Source organism: Notamacropus eugenii, chromosome 1 (genome assembly GCF_028372415.1).
Source record: "Notamacropus eugenii isolate mMacEug1 chromosome 1, mMacEug1.pri_v2, whole genome shotgun sequence".
Lineage (NCBI taxonomy): Eukaryota > Metazoa > Chordata > Mammalia > Diprotodontia > Macropodidae > Notamacropus > Notamacropus eugenii.
Window position 1 is genome coordinate 639,132,601 of NC_092872.1, and position 17,323 is coordinate 639,149,923.

The following is a 17,323-nucleotide window of genomic DNA, read 5'->3' on the forward strand; positions in this document are numbered from 1 at the left end:
TCTGGACCAAGCAGAACTAGTTTTAATTCCTCTACTCTATGACAGCCCTTCTGATACCTGAAAATGACTGTCATGTCATCCTGAGCCTTTTCTTGTCCAGGCTAAACATTCCTAGGTCCTTCAACTGAATCCTTATAAACATCAACTCAAGAGTCCATAGCCATCCGAGTCATCCACCTTTGGATATACTAGCATATTAGTGTCCTACAGTTTCTTCAGCTGTAAAATGGGGACAATAACAGCCCCTGTCTCAGTATCAAATTCATTAATATTTGTAAAGTTCTTAACATAGTGCCTAACACATAGTAGTTCCTATAGAAATACTTATTCCCTCCCTCAATCAGAAGTTTGACCCTTGTGTGTTTACATTAATTGACAGTGGGAGGATTCAAGCTAATCTCTTCTAAATAGATGAAAACAAAATAAAATAATTCAATCAAAAATACATGAAAGTGTGACTATAAAATCATGAAACTGATGTGCTTATGAGATTCCTGGAGTCAGGCTCATTATTTCAGTTATACCTCATATATTTATTGAGGAAAATTTGATAGGGAGATTTACATATATTTTTTCATATATTTTCTTCAGTCATATCCAAGTCTTTATGACCCCATCATGTCTTCTTTCTCTTCTCTCATCCTGAATTTTCTTTTCACTCCTATTGGTTGGATTTTTACTACTACCACTATTACTAATGGTTATAGCACTTCAAGGTTTGCTGAGGAAAGCTGTGGCAAATTTGGACAACATACTAAAAAGCAGAGACATTACTTGCTGACACAGGTCTATATAGTCAAAGCTGTGGTTTTTCTATTAGCGGTGTATGGTTATGAGAGTTGGACTGTAAGAAAAGATGAGCACCACAGAAACATGCCTTTGAATTGTAGTGCTGGAGAATACTTTTGAGAGTCAGTTAGACAGCAAGGAGATCAAATCAGTCAGTACTTAAAAGATGTTAATTCAAGCTATTCACTGGAAGGTCAGATGCTGAAACTGAAATATTTTGACCACAGACTCATTGGAAAGACCCTGATATTGGGAAAGGTGGAAGACAAAAGGAGAAGGGGACAACAGAGGATGAGATGGATAGAGAGTGTCATAGAAACAACACACATGAACTTGGATAGACTTTGAGATGTAATAGAGGAGAGAGGGGCCTGGTGTGCTATGGACACAAAGAGTTGGGCACTTTATATGACAACAAGCACTTTATATGTGGTTCGATCCTCCAACAACCCTGGGACAGAGGTGCTTTTATTATCTCCATTTTATAGATGAGAAAACTGAGATAAGGGTTAAGTGACATACTTGAGGTCACATGGCTAGTATGTGTCTGAGGGCTGTTTTGAGCTTTGTCCTTTAACTCGAGGCCCAGGGCTATATACACCGAGCTGCTAATACTTAAGATTCAGAGGATTTAGCTGCCTCCTGACTACTGCACCACCACCACCACCACTACTTTGGTATCTGAAGACTTTTGATAATGTTTAATATAAAATTTTAGAATAATCTCTTTGGTCTCTCTGAAGCAAACTCAGAGAGTGCCTCTTCCTATGTCAGCAAAAGCCAGCCAAGGCCGACTCTACACTCCTTAAGGAGACCTTTAACCTAAGACACTATATCTTGAATAATGAGGCTTTCATTTGTATCTTATTATCTATAGACATATACTGTGTTATGGCATATTAATGGTAAAGAAAAATAGACATCTTAGGTCGTAATTTCTATTGAACATTGTTTACCCTTTCCTATGTCAGTTATCTGTTTAGGGGAGGAAGCCTGCCACTCACTAGTGGTGGGATTTCCTTCTTTATCACCGAGACATATGTTTACCCAGCTGGAATCCCAAGGCCTGACCAACATTACTTTGTTAATTGTCTTGTCTTACTAAATTTATGATTTGTTCAACTAGGAGAGTTCCTTTTTCACAGCAAAATGTATATAAGCCAGAAGGTTTCTGCACTGGGTAGCCAGAACATTTCTGGCTACATATGACTGTAAATTATCTCATTATTCTTTTTCTTCTACATATTGTGAATCTTCTTGCAACATGTATCAATGTTTTTTTTATTGATTTAATATTCCACTATGATGAGGTAACATCTGTTACTCACTGAGAATCTATAAGTTCAAATCAAGCTAAGAATAATCTTGATTTGGCTTGGTAGGTAGGATATGAATGAGTGTCTCTGTTAAATCACATCTTGTTCTGGTCCCCCTAGCTATCTCCCTTGTCTCCCCACCTCCACCTCCCCATCAATATAGTAAGTTTATAAGTAGCTAGTACCAAAGAGCAATGGTAGGAAATTAGATTTCAAAGGGGAACCTGGAAGTTATGTACTAACTATTCTAAATATCAAAAGAGTGTAATATACAAGTTGTATGACGTAGTAATCAGAATTCACATCCTGGTAAGATGTGCTGAATCAGTGTAAGCCATCTTGATGCTACTATCAAGCATTTGGCCCTTTGCTATATAAATTTCAGTCAAATGCCAGAAAATCCAAAAGTTGCTGGTAACTTTGAAATTTTACCAATAACTTTTAGATGATTTGGATATGTTAATGATCTAATCCCAAGGTGGCACAGGTAGGAAGGAGCTGGTGGGTTTCCCAAAGAATATAAAAATGATACCTCAAACTTCTATCCTCTGAACACCCTCCCACCTCTTCAGGTCCTTCCTTCCTAATGCTCCCAATACTAATGTATGAGTATGGGAGTGAGAGTCTATATCTCGCCCACCCACCCTCTTGCTCACACTGCCTTCCTTCCCCATCCCATTCCCTCATCTCTGAGCCATGCCAGACGGCACAGCCTCTGTTCCTTTCTCGCTGCCTGTCTCTGCCTTTTTGGGCTTTTTTCCTCCACCCTCACTGTGTTTAATTAAAGTGTGATTGCCACGCTGTTTCCCACCACCGTCTTTCCTGTGAATACCCAAAGAAGTAAGGGTGTCTGCCCCGTTCCGTAATTTCATAAATTAATTATCAGTTTAACCCCCAAGTATTTGTGCCTTTTGACTACATTTGTAAATGCCAATCTTATTTAAAATTCCATTCATGATTACTAGATACCACATAACATTCAGCACACCATGTTGGATTCTGAAAGAAGCTAGAAAATTTTCTTTTGATAAAATAGCTTCCTTTTAATCTTTTCTGGCTCTACCCTACAATACCAGAAGTTACTGGTAATGCTCTTAAGGAGAACTAATTATTCTTATCGTTATCCTGTTTTCCAAAAATAGTCCTTTTGGAATATATTGCTAGCCCATTAAGTCCTGCTTAGATATATGCAGAGTGTGTATTTTGAGTTATTCGGAGTAACGTTCAGAGTTTTGAATAGAACAGAATCCAGATTGTTGCTGTGAAAAGAACCAGGTATTATTCCTCTAGCTTTTTCTTTTCCGTAATGGAACTTAAAGGAAATAGAGCTATTTACTGTCTTTTGCGATCACCACGCAACTTCATTCCTAGCTATGTGGATTGTTCCTCAATTGAATGTCTGCTCTATGAGAAGCATTCTGTGGAAATACAAGGAAGTATCAGGTGCAGCCCCAGAATTTGCTGTTGGCTTGAGGAAATAGGAAGCATACACAAAAATATGACAAGACTTATCTTACTATTATTGATGAGGGCCAAATAGACTGGATAGGTAGTAAAGAATATTGGCGATCAGGAAGGAAAGATAATCTTCCTGGCAGATCATCAGGCAAGGGCTTAAGGAGAAGGACTAAACCTGGAATAAGGACTAGCAGGAGCAGCAGCAGCCAACACCCGTCTACAAAGCTTTGAGCCTTGCCTTGTGTTTTATACACGTATCACCTCACTTGGGCCTCACAATAGCCCTATGAGGTGCACGCTGCATTTTAGAGATGAAGAAACTGAGGTGCAGAGAAGCTAAGGGATTTCTTCAGTGTCATTGGTGGGATCTGGCTCCAGATATCCAGATCCAGCATGACTCTTTCAGGGCTGGGACTTGGGACACTGGACTTGGGACATCAATAGGAACACCTCTGGACAAAGTATCCTTGACCTCTTGGTACCTCGGTTTCCTCAACTGTAAAATGGGGATAATAACAGTCCATATCCCTACAGAGTTGTGGGGAGGATCAAATGCAATAAAGTTCATAAAACTTTTTACAAACCTTAAAGTGATACGTACATATACATGGGGTGTCCAAAAGTCTTACTGCAGTTTTAAGTGATTAAAGCTATGTATTCAAGCCACAATTACAATAGACAGCTCATGGTAGTTAGCTTTTTCATAGAAGGAAAAGAATGAGGACAATCATGACAGGGATAGCATAAGAACAAAGGCAAGAGACTTATAGGCATATTAAAATGATAAGATCAGTCTATGTAATGGAGTAAAAGGAGATAAAATTGTCGAAATAGGTTGGGGCCAGATTTTTGAGAGCCTTTAATTACAGACTAAAGAGTTTGGGCTTTGTTTAGCAGATAATGGGGAGCCATTAATGGTTCTGAGTGACAGTTGTGTTTTAGGATGATTTGTCTGGCAGTCATGTGCAAGCTGATTAAATCAAACACTGAGAGGCCCTTGATTTATAAAATATTCCATAAAAGAAAAGAGCCGTTTTGGCATGAACTTTTCTTTACCTTATAGTTAATATGGGTTAAGGGGGGACTCAGGTTTAGAAGTCCAGAATGTAAATGCCACTGACTTCTGAGTTATCTTTCTTTCCTGGGTGGCCTTTGTGTCATTGGTTTTATTCTGGAGCTGGAAACAAGTTGCTTTCTCAGTTCTATATTTATTTGACTGTAAGTAAAACTGCTATTTTGCTTGTCTTTAATAGACCGGATATGCCACGTTCAGAGATAGTTAAATTGAATAAGTACATTGTAACCTCATTTATCCAGCCCTGGATGTCTGGTTTACCCAGACAATTTTGCCATCTAAGCTTGCCTATTGAACCTCTGCAGACCTCCCTTCAGGGAGTATTTTACATCAATACCATTCTCCATGAGGCCTTTGTTCAGTTATCTCCCATTAAATTAAAGCCACTGGAGCTAACTTTACTCTTTGGCCTGTCCTTAGAGGTCTTGTTCAGTCTCCCCTGTGGTATGGTGGACCTCTGCATCATAACACCTGTATTCACTTTTACCTCTGAACTTAGAGGTTCATAGAATATTTCAGGCAGTAAAGAGTTCTTAGAGGTCATCTAGTCCAGCACCATTTTTCTAGCCCTAAAGGACTGGGTCTTGCCCCTGGGGTCACATAGTCTGTCAGTAGCAAAATCACAAATAGAATTTAGATCATCTGACTCCCAGGGCATTATTGTTGATAGGACCTAGCTGCCTCTGTAAGGTTCAGCTCTTGGAAAACCAACTTGGAAATCAGAGGAGCTCAGATTTGCCATTCTAATTTAATAAAGGGTACTCAAGCACTGTGTTCCTAAAAAGTATTTAATGACCACCAAGCACTATGCTAGATGGTATGAGGTACAAAATTAAATATAAGATTTATTTCCGGACATCAAAGAATTCTCAATCTAGTTAGGGAGCTAACCTTTCTTTTCTCTGGGTTAGTCTTAATTGCTAGACTATGTGATACATAAGAATTCAGATCAGAAGGGAGCAATGTGGGTTGTGACTGTATAATAGGTCACCACCTATTCCCCAGGTTGAGTATGGGAGTGTTTGGGTTAGAGAAATTATGAAAGGAGCAGGCAGGCAGAAAGGAAACTGGGATAGAGAAATGTCACAAAAACCCAGAGGGACCAACATCCAGGTGGAGAAGTGGTCAGCAGTGTCAAATGCCACAGAGGATGAAGATTGCAGAAAAGGTCATTGGATTTGGCAATTGGATTTGGTCCTTTTAGAGAGAGCAGTTCCAGTGGAAGTCAAGTTGGATAGAAAAGTGGGTAGGATGGGAGCACATGCAGGAAAGAAGTATATATAATTAACCTCAGCTTATGTTGGTGATTCCATGCCCTTGTGATTAGGGTTCATTGGTAGAGAAAACGGGAAGGGAAATGGATGGGAAAACATGAACTGAGGTTTAAGTCAAGACATTAGTTGAATAAGTCCTCACAAACTGCAGGCCTAGAAAAATGAGACGTTCACTGATGCCCACCTGAGGTGTAAAACTTTGGGGGGAGGGGGAAAGAGCTCTGCCACTTGAACTCCCAAGCTTAATGTTTACCCCTTAACTCCCTCTGCCCTCTAGTTTTCAGTGGATTAATTTTGGGATGAGCAATCTCTGGCCATCAGCAAGTAGGGTCAGGTAGCTAGGTAGTAACACCTCTCCTGGTGGTCAAAGTGATATCTTGTATTGTGGTTATTATTTATAGTTCTATTTTCCAATATACTATATACTCCATAAGGGCAGGAATTGTAATATCTAAATTTCAGATCTCCTCAGCCTCTAGAACTGTGCATTCTTAGGTACTTAATAATTTTTTTGTTGATTTGATTGAATTGAATTGGAACCAGGTAAAACTATATAAAACTGATAAAAAAAAATATAGTCAAAACTGGTTTTAAAGTTGTGGGTCTGATTTTTTTTAATGTTTACCCTGTTTTTCCCAGGGTTGCCTTTCCCTTCCTCATACCTATGAAGGCCTATTAAACCTTTCATCTCTTCTAGCAAATTAGACTATGTCATTTGTTGTTCTGATTAATCTGTTACAACACGTGTTTATTTACAAATTTGAAGTTTTCCACTATATTTTAATGCATCCGTGATGGAGATAGGGATAGGACCTATGATTATATCGATATGAGGAACTCCCATAGAGATAAGGAATTTCCCTTACCAAAACAGTTGGCAGTCTTAGAGAGCTACCTAGACTCATGAAAGGTTTAGGTGACTTTGCACCGGGTCATAGAGTCAGTGTGTATCAGAGGTGAGACCTAAACTCAACTCTTGGTTCTGAATCCTGCTTTCTGTCCACTGTGCAACACTGTCTCTCAGTGTAGAGAAAATAAAATTAATTATGAATTCTCATTACAAGTACAACACTACAAAAAAAATTCTTATCAAAATATTTCTATATCCTAGTGGGTGGCTAGTAGTAATGATGCTTTGTTGATCAGGTTACACCGAGAAAGTTGCTAATGCTTACCCATGTAACTGTCATCATGATCATCCTATTTATGTAGCTTTTACTATGTGCCAAGCACTGTGCTAAGCGAGTTACAATTATCTCATTTGATCCTCACAACAACTCTGAGAGGGAAAATGCTGTTATCATCTTCATTTTACAGATGAGTGGACTGAAGCAAACAGGGTTAAGTGACTTGTCCAGGGTCACACAGCTAGCCAGTATCTGAAGCTGTTCTTGACCCCAGTTGCTAAGTTCTGTCTGCTGTGACCCCCCAGCTCCCCTTTTTAAAACACAAGTGCCTGATTGTGTGCCTTTACATTGTTGGTGAGAAGAATGAGAAGAGCGCTGTGCTGTATTATAGGAGACCTGAGCTGATATGGTACAGCACTTTGCCTCAGACAAGTCACTTTATGCCTCTAGGCCTCAGTTTCACCTTCAATTAATTTAGACTAATAACATAATAGAATTATTGTGGAAAAAAAAGCACAACATATTATTGTGTCTTGATATCAAGTTAAAATCAGTCTTCAACTTTCTTCATTCCCTGTTTCCAACTACAAACCACCCCCTGATCCCCAGAAAACCATGTCAACCCTCAGACCCTCAGCAACAAACATCAAAAAGCCCTAGGTCTATTAGGGCAGGGAAAAAGAGGAAGTTGTGTCCAAGAACACTCTCCCTTTTCAAAGTGGATTCAAAGCCCTTTTCCGCATTTGATGATCCTTATTGCATTCTGGCCCTAACAGATCTTGTTACACTGAGTATTTCTTTACTACAAAGTCTTTGGTTGCAGAAGTCTTGGCTTCAAGAGCCTGCGCTTAGCTCGGTTTGTCATCTTCATGTTCTAGGACTATGATTTTCTGAGGAACTATTTATTAAAACAAAATATCATTGTAATGCAAGCATTCAGTGGTTCTATGGGATTAGCTACAATCAGAATTTACTTCTTTATGTGAATAACTTAAGTGTTAATTATTCATTTTAAGTAGTAGAAGTTTGCACAAAATGTTGTTTAATGCAGTATTAGACTATAAGTACCTTGGGAGAAGGAATAATTGATTCTTAAATATATAGACTGTATTGCAAGTAAATTTGTGACATCTCATCTTTTTTTATTTACAGCAACTGGGGAAGGAGACAAGATCATGTGTTTTTGTCCTTGCTTTCATGTTATTCTCCTAATGAAGCAGGTGATGTAACTACATTTGTCTTTTAAAATGATTATATGTGTTTGGATAATATTTATGTTTTTGCTATTTTTAATCATGTGATTTAGTAGAAAGAGTACAAGACTCGAAATTAGGAATACTTGTCTTCCAGATAACTGTGTGACCTTGGGCAAGTCACTTCAATCACTATAAACTTCAGTTTTCTCCTTTGTAAAATGAGGTAGTTGGACTACCTCTTAATTCTAAAAATGACAACCACTTTTTTTGATTAAAATTTTTTTTTCAATTAATGAACATTATTTTCTCTCTGGGGCAGCTAGGTGTCACAGTGTAGGGCCTGGAGTCCTTGAATTCAAATCTGGCCTCAAGACATTTACAAGCTATGTGACCCTGGGCAAGCCACTTAACCCTGTTTGCCTTAGTTTCTTCATCTGTAAAGTGAGCTGGAGAAGGAAATAGCAAACCCTTCTAGTATCTCTGCCAAGAAAACCCTAAGTGAGGGCACAGAGAGTTGAATATGACTGAAAAATGACTGAACAACAAAATGTCTTCTCCTTCCCATCTCCCCCCACTTTTAAAAAATATTCATAGTCAAACAGATTTCTACATTGGCCATGTCCTAAAATGCATGCCTCCTATTTAGTCTGTTATCTTTCTGGCTGTGAGAGCATTTTTCATCATCAGTCTTCTGGAATCATGTTCCTTTGCTGCATGGATTAGAGTTCTTAAGTTTTTCAGTGTCAATTTTTACAGTGTCATTATAGTATAAAGTGTTCTGGTTCTGCTTGATTCCCTCTGCATCAGTTCATACAAGTCTTTCCTGGTTTCTCTGAAAGCCCATTTCATCATTTCTTGATGACCCAAGCGTATCCCATTACATTCACATACAATAGCCATTCCCTATTTGATGGATAGTTTGCCCCCAACAAAAAAAGAAGATCCAGTCCTAATGTCATTTTTCTTAGGTTGCTTCAGAAAAGTTTGCCATCAAATAGATATGCAAAAAAAATTATCTGTTTAGGCAAGGGCAATTTGAATAATAACATACTGTTGCTCTTGGTTTTTCCTTTGGGGCCAAACAAAATAAATTGAATCCCTCATCTACATGACCACCTAAGCAGGGGCAACTGGATAGAGTGCTGGGTCTGCAGTTAGGAAAGGGTAAGTTCACTTTCAGCCTCAGGCACCTATTAATTATGTGACATTGGGGAAGTTGCTTAGCCTCTGTTTGCCTCAGTTTCCTCAACTGTAAAATAATGACAGTAACAGCACCTACGACCCAGGGTTGTTATGAGGATCAAATGAGATAATATCTGTAAAGGGCCTAGCTCAGATAGTAAGGGCTATCTAAGTACTTGTTTTCTTTTCCTTCCCACTCTTCAAATACCTTCTGAAGACTGCCATGATATCCCTCTAGAGTCTTCTCTTCTTCTTCAGCATAAACATACTTATTCCATTCAATCCCTCCTCACTTGATATGGATGGAAGTTCCTTGGTCATCTTAGCTGACCTCTCAGATGGTGTTTAGTTTATCACTTCCCTCTTTAGATTTAGGCACCCAGAGCTGAGCACCGAAAGAGGTGTAACTAGGACAGAGTACAAAGGCACTTCCACCTCCTTACTCCTGAAAGCTGTGCCTCTTCATGTAGCCCAAATTTTCATTAATCTTTTGGCAGCCATATCACACTGCGGATTCATATTAAACTTGGCACTGCATTATAATCCTCGTACAGCCTGAAAATTCTGGGCAGTGTTTTCTTTGCCCTACTTTGAGAATCTCTAAAGCCTGCAAAATGTTTTTATCTCCATGGTATTAGGATGTCCTAGAGGCTTTTTCAGTTGTTGGATCTTGGCTTATCTCCCAAGAGGTCAAGCTAGTTTGAGCAGTGCATAGGGCACTGGGCCTAGAATCAGAAAGAACCGAGTTCAGATCCAGCCTCAGACACTTACTGGCTGGGTGACCTTGTGCAGGTCACCCTGTTTGCCTCAGTTTCCTCATCTACAAAATGAACTAGAGAAAAAAAACTTCAAACCACTCCAGTATCTTTGCCAAGAAAACCTCAAAACAACAGAGTCAGGCATAACTGAAACAACTGAACAACATCTCCCAAGAATGCGTATAAATTTTGTTTGGAGAGCCTCTCTATCTACATTTCATCAGCTGAATGATCTCTTTGTGTTTAAAATAATGTCTTATTAGATTTAATTATGGTCTCCCAAACATATACTTAAGAAAGAGTCACTTCCTAAGAAAGAACTGATGGAGTCTGAATACAGATGGAAGCACACTTTCATTTTATTTTTCTTGGTTTGGTTTTGGTTAGTGGGTGTTTTCTTTCACAACATGACTAATAGGGAAATACGTTTTACATGACTACACATATATGACCTATATTAAATTGCTTGACTTCTCAGTTAGGAGGAAGGAAGGTAAAGCATATGGAACTCAAAATTTTAAAAAACAAATGTTAAAAAATTTTTAAATGTAATTGGAACAAAATAAAATATTTAACAATTTTTTTTAAAAGAGTCACTTCTTTGCTGGAAAGATTTCCTCTTTCAAAGGGACTTATTTATGTCTGTTATAAGGATAAAAATATTTTGGTGATAAATATCTTCCAGAATCATGAAGGTGCCATACAGCTGCCAAACGGATGTTCTGAGAATGCAGAACAGACTATGTTATCTCCCCTCTGCAGAACTCTTCAATGACTTTTTATTGCCTCTAGGATCAAATATAAAATCCATCTCCACCCTGGCTCCCTTCTGTCTTTCTAAATCTGGCCTCAGATACTTACTAGTTTTGTGACCCTGGGCAAGTCACTTCACCTTGTTTGCCTCAGTTTCCTAATCAGTAAAATGGGCAGGAGAAGGAAATGGCAAACCACTCCAGTATCTTTGCCAGAAAAATCCCAAATGGGATCGCGAAGCGTTAAGCACGACTGAAACAACTGAACAATGCCATGCCTGTTCACATAGTAGGCACTCTATAAATTATTTATTACTATTTCATATTATTTGCCTTTATGTGCTCTCAGTCCAAGTCAAACAAAGCAGACTTGCCAGTTGTTCCCTATCCATGACAGATCTTTTGCCTCCTTGCTTTTGCAAAGTTGTCTTTTATGCTTGGAATGTGCTCCCTTCTCATCTCTGCCCTGTAGGAATCCTTGGTGCCTTCCAAACGTAGTTCAGCTGTCACCTGTATGAGGCCTTTCCTGATCCTCCTAATTTCTTTGTGTGTGCTTTATTTTTCCTTATTCGTGTGCACATTTCATCCTTCCAGTTGAACTCAAGCTTTCAGCAGATAGGGAGTGTTGTCTTTATGTCCACAGTAGTGATTAGCTCCCAGCGACTCAAACGTAGTAAGTACTTCATCAGTGTTGAATTGAATCAAATCCTATAAACAAACGTTCTGCATTTGTAGGCCAGCAGACGTTGTGGTGAAGGTCAGTATGACAGAGCACTTCTTCCTCCCCTCTCCCCCACTTTGACCATCCTTGTCTTTACCTTTTGGCTCTGGAGTCTTTCTTCTTTCCCCTGGGAGTTTGGGAAAGCCCAGAAGCCCCGGATTCTAAGCAACCTATTATCTGGAAGACAGATTGTTTGCTTGAGACATTTTTTAGCTAAAGGCAAAAGTCCCTCTTCCACATGCCCCCTCTTTTCTGTAACATTAGAAAATTTAAAAATACCGATTATTAATCAAAATGTTTTGTATCTTTGAGCCTCAGGCAGTCTGTTGAATTCAGCATAGCTAATTATTTACTCACTTGTTCAATCCTGTCTGACTCGTGGTGACCCCATTTGGGGTTTTCTTAACAAAAATACTAGAGAGGTTTGCCATTTACTTCTGTAGCTCATTTTACAAATGAAGAAACTGAGGCAAACGGGATGAAGTAAGTTGCCCAGCTAGTAAGTATCTGTGGTCAGATTTGAATTCAAGAAAAGAGTCTTCCTGACTCCCGGCCCAGCATTTATCCACTGGGACACCTACTTACTAGTTTACTGACTATTTTCCCCTCTTATCTGTGATGTCCATAGCAAGATGAAATTTTAAAAATCTTTATCTAGTACTCTATATAGTACAACTAGTCCTGGTTGTTTACAAACAACTAGGAAAGGTTTAGAGTATGAAAGAAACATTTAGCAGTAACCAGGGCTTGTCCACATGTAAGCAATAACAAGGAAGAAACAGGCACCCTGGTGCACTGTGAAGCAGAGCCTTCTCCAAGTAGGTATAGATATGCTTGGTTTTCTTAAAAAGTAGATAAGAGAGCCAGGTAAAGAAGACTCCAGACACCATAAGACTTAGAGCCAGTCTCCTGGAAAATCCCTTCCATCCGCTATGACCACCCCTGCTGCTCTCCCGTCTTCTGTCAATTCACTCTCTCCAGCTTTTTCCAGAGAGATTTAAAAACTCTACTCTCCAGTGCCAATCCAAGATCACTTCACTTTTTCCTAAAATGAGGAAAAAAAAATACAACTCATGGGATATTTAACAATTCAACTCCCAGGCTCTCTCTCTCACCTTTGTCTCCTCACAAGGCAGCTAGTCCAACCCTTGCATGAATGCCAGATATATAAAAGTCAAACTATCGTGAAGTGAAGCTTTACATTATTGTTTCCAAGATCAACCTTTGCTGCCCAGGTGTTAACTTCTAAAGAAGCCTAAATTAATTATTTCAAATGGTATCATAATTGTGCCCCACATTAACTGATACATGAAAACATGAACTTACCTGAGAAAAAATAGGGGATTGATGAGGTCAGGGAACCATAATGGTGAGATTTGGGGTGCTAAGGACCCCAAAATACTGACACACCAGGTCCTGCTGAATGAATTCAACTCAAGCCTTCTTTCAGCCAAAGTAAAACAAAGTTTATTTAAGATTTGCCATATTGGGTTGACTCTTAAGGAGCCTAACTATTTTTGACGCTTGTGTTGACAAGCGAGCCAGATAGAATCTCAGCCAGACAGAATCTGAGCACCTTCATGGAGGCAAGATGGAACTTATATACAGAAAGACTGTGGGAGATCTGGGGGTGGTCTAGACTTGATGGGACTGGGGTAACTGGTGATGTAATCAAGGATGGGAAACAGCTGGAGGCAATTGGGAGGTATCAGACAATGGAGGGCTTGGGTGGGAAGCAGGTGGGCCTATCCAGAGGTAACTGACAGTGGAGGGCCAGGGTAGGTTAAGGGCAACAGATTTGAGTATGAAAGGCCAGATTAAGTGGGAAGATTCAAGGAGGTTCCCAGAGTCTGTACTGCATCTGGGTGATTGATTAATCCTATTTCAAAAAGATTTTTCACTTTTATGACAGAATTTGCTACAGAGGTCTGCTAAATGGTACATTTAGTGCATTCAGACAACTAGGAGGCTCTGGTGGATAGATTGCTGGGCCTGGAATTAAGAACCGAGTTCAGATCAGCCTCAGACATTAGCTATGAGACACTGGGCAAAACTTAACTTCTATCTGCCTCAGTTTTCTCATGATAAAATGGGGAGGATAGTATTAGCACCTACCTCTCAGAGCTGTTTGAGAGATGAAATGAGGTATTATTTGTAAAGTGCTTAGTAATAAATGCTTTTTCCTTCTCATTTGAAATTTCTTAATTTATAAAAATTCAACTAATAATTTTCTGAACACATTTGTTACATAAGGCAAGATATACACAATATACATTAAAACTTAGACTTTCAGTTCTCTATTAATTTCTGCTGTATTTAAATGAATAAAGTTGATAGAATCACAGACTTAGAGCCCAAAAGGACCTTGCGGACCATCTCATATCTCATTTTTCAGATGAAGAAACTGAAGTACCAAGGAGGGTGGGTCACTTGCCCAAGGTTACAAGCTTTAAGCAGCAAGAAATCCCTCCCTGTCCTCAGAAGCTAAAGCTGCCTCTTACTGTACTACAAAGTTTCTAGCCCCATACTGTATTTGCAAGTACTATTTTATTGCATTTAGAAATTTAAATTATCTTTAGATGTTCTTATGTCACTTAAAATGGTTTGTTTTCTTCCTATATCTGTATTTGTAATTTGAATTTAATAGTTTTCTCCAGTTAAATGCCAAAATAAGATTATTAAAAAGATGCTATAAAGAAAGTACAGTTTAAAAATTAGAAGCAAACAGGAGACCATGAGCGCTCAATCACTAACATAAATGTGTTTTGGTAGTTAAAGTTATTCTCAAATCCTGCTGTGATTTGATATGACAGCTGGAATCTTAAAGGTAGGATGTGTCATTGGCTTCCCTTTTATTTCAAGTATTGGTTATTTATATTTTTATTTAAATAACTTTAGCTCCTGAATTACTTTTACTTTTTCCACCTTGGATTAAAACCTGTTCGAATCTAGCTTTTTCTCTTGTAGGGTTTATCTCCCAAGGAAGCATGTGAATCTGTCCTTAAACATATAACTTATCAAATGGGACATGAAAATATGTTTGAACTTGGAATCGTTGCAATGAACATGAAGGTATGAAATGTGAATTTTTTTTTTTTTATAATTTGGGTGGAGAGGTAAGGGTAGATGAGATCGAAGTAGAGAGAGGGAAGAAATTGGCCCTACCTATAATTTTATCAGTGCCAGGAACTTCTAGTTGGAATCAACATTCTTCACTGAAGGAGATCGGTGCTTCTTTTTAAGATATAGTGTTGGAGAGTTGCTAAGTCTCAGAGAGGTTAAGATTAAGCTCACTCAGTGAGGAAGTCTCTGCCAGAGGAAGGACTTCCTGACTCCAAGGCCAGCATCCTAGTCAGTAAGAGGAATCCTGCTTAATTTTCCAACTTGAAAGACTATATAAATGTAAGCTACCATTCCCTGAAAACTTTGCAAAATGGCATAATACTTTAGGGTTTTGAGAGTTCAAACTCTGCCAGTCAGTTTAAAGTCAGCACCCTGTACAACCTCACCTCATATTGTATCCTGAAGACCTTTCCCTTTCTGATAGTCTGGGATAGCCTCACCTTGCACAGAACAATTCTTTTTTCGGATTTTGAGGCAGAAGAGCCAAGGACCCAGAGTTTAGACAGATCCTTGGAGAAATCTCTGTGATCCAGATTTCTCTGTTCCAACTAAAGTAATTCTAAGATCTCACCAAAATCACAGAGCTTTGTGAATTAGTTCAATATGAATATGTATATGCACATATATGATGTATTCATCTAGTGTATATGTGAGTATGTACATACATACACACATGTATAATTTTGTTATTCAGCTGTTGTGCAGTCGTGTTTGATTCTTCATGACCCCATTTGAGGTTTTCTTGCCAAAGATACTGGACTGGTTTGCCATGTCATTCTCTAGTTCATTTAACAGATGAGGAAACTGAGGAAAACAGGGTTTTCCTAGGATCATAGAGTTAGTAAGCGTCTGAAGGCAGGTTTGAATTCAGGTTCCTGACTGCACACCCAGTATATTCACCATACCACCTATCTGCCTCTCATGTATGAAATATTTCAGTAATTGTACACATACATATACAGCGTACTTAGAAATATATATGTATGTATGTGTATTTGCAAGTGTACAGTTACTCAAATTAGTACAAATTACTCAAATTTCTCTCTCTTACATAACCCTTACTGTTTTTTCTAGGGCAGCTTGGCACAGCAGATAGAGCACTGGGCCTGGAGTCAGGAAGACCTTAGTATAAATCCAAACTCACTTCTTACTAGATGAATGACCCTGGGCAACTCACTTAACCTCTGCCTGAGTTTCCCCAGCTCCAGACTAATGATAATAAAAGCACCTACCTCCAGTATTGTTGTGAAGATCATATGAGATTATATTTATAAAGCGCTTACCACAAGGTCTGGTGATCAGTAGGTGTTGAATAAATGCTTGTTTCCTTCCTTTTTAGGGAGAAACTGGAGCTGCTTCATCAATTCAATTCACCTATTGTGTCTGGTCTCAGGAAAATGATTCCATTGAACAGTTAATACAGCCATCTTTCCAACCATGAAAAACACTACCAAGTATTTTACTTTTACTGTTCATCCACTGATCTGTGAATTAGTTAAATATCTAGATAAATGTAGATTAAATGAATCTTGAATTTGTCTTTTTCCATTAAATATATTTTCACATGCTTATTTTAGACCTCCGCGATTTTGTAGATGCTTCATTTCTTTGTTTTCATAACTTTCATTTTTCAAAGCTAATTTCCTGGTTCTTCAAGTCAAATTTAAAAACTTTTTGAGTTTATATACTGCCTGAAAGACACTGTCCTTTTAAGTGTATGTTTCACCAAAGAAGCAAGATGTTTGTATTAAGAACGGGAGCATTTGTTCCATGTGTTATTTGATAGGATTGAATCCTCCAACCAGAAATCATTCATTTCTTTTGATTGCTCAGTTTTGTGGGTTTAAAAAATGTTGTCAAAAATGTTCCTATTGCAAAGTAATAAAAATCTAAATGGTATTGATGATATGAAAAGTGCTATTCTTTGTGCATATATATTTGCAGGATTAGACTAGATCAAGGAGTAAAAGAATTCTTGACCAGAATTTATTTTATTTTTGCAAAGCAGTTGGGGTTAAGTGACTTGCTCAGGGGTATACAGCTAAGAAGTGTCGAGTATCTGAGACTCAATTTGAACTCAGCCCCTCCTGACTCCAGGGCTGGTGTTCTATCCACTGTGCCACCTAGCTGCCCTCCCCCTTTTTTTTACCAAAACTTATTGGAATCACCCTTCACCTTGGCAAGGAGGATCTTGCCCCCACAGAGTGTGGACATCATACATCATTAATCGAACCTTTGCTGTGTTTGACTAAATGATACAATAGGTAGTAAATATATGGAGCCTTTTATCTAGTAGACTATAAACTCCTTGAAGGCAGAGTCTATTTGAAGTTTTCTTCTTGTATCCTCAGTTCCTAGAACAGTGACTTAGCCATAGTAGGCACTTAGTGGTATTTGCTGAGTGGAATCGAATTTCTCTCGAGAGACCCTACGTATTTAACGAGCAGGGCTTAGATAAATCACTACGCTATGCAAAACTGTACAAGAAAAACCACAAAGCTTATGGGGAAGATGGAGTTATAAGCACAACACTCAAAAATGTTGTCAGTGTC

At 38.6% G+C, this 17,323-nt stretch overlaps 1 protein-coding gene across 2 annotated transcripts in view; it reads left to right on the forward strand.

Moving 5' to 3' along the window:
• The window catches only part of LOC140520931 (N(4)-(Beta-N-acetylglucosaminyl)-L-asparaginase-like), a 72,183-nt gene extending 55,513 nt beyond the window's left edge, over nt 1–16,670 (forward strand). For both annotated transcript variants that reach the window (XM_072635398.1, XM_072635399.1), the window contains exons 8-10: nt 8,192–8,259; nt 14,616–14,720; nt 16,111–16,670. In XM_072635398.1, coding sequence (XP_072491499.1) covers nt 8,192–8,259; nt 14,616–14,720; nt 16,111–16,212 — 275 coding nt within the window. In that variant the 3' untranslated portion in view covers nt 16,213–16,670. The remainder of the gene's footprint in view (nt 1–8,191; nt 8,260–14,615; nt 14,721–16,110) is intronic.
• Nucleotides 16,671–17,323: the final 653 nt, after the last annotated feature.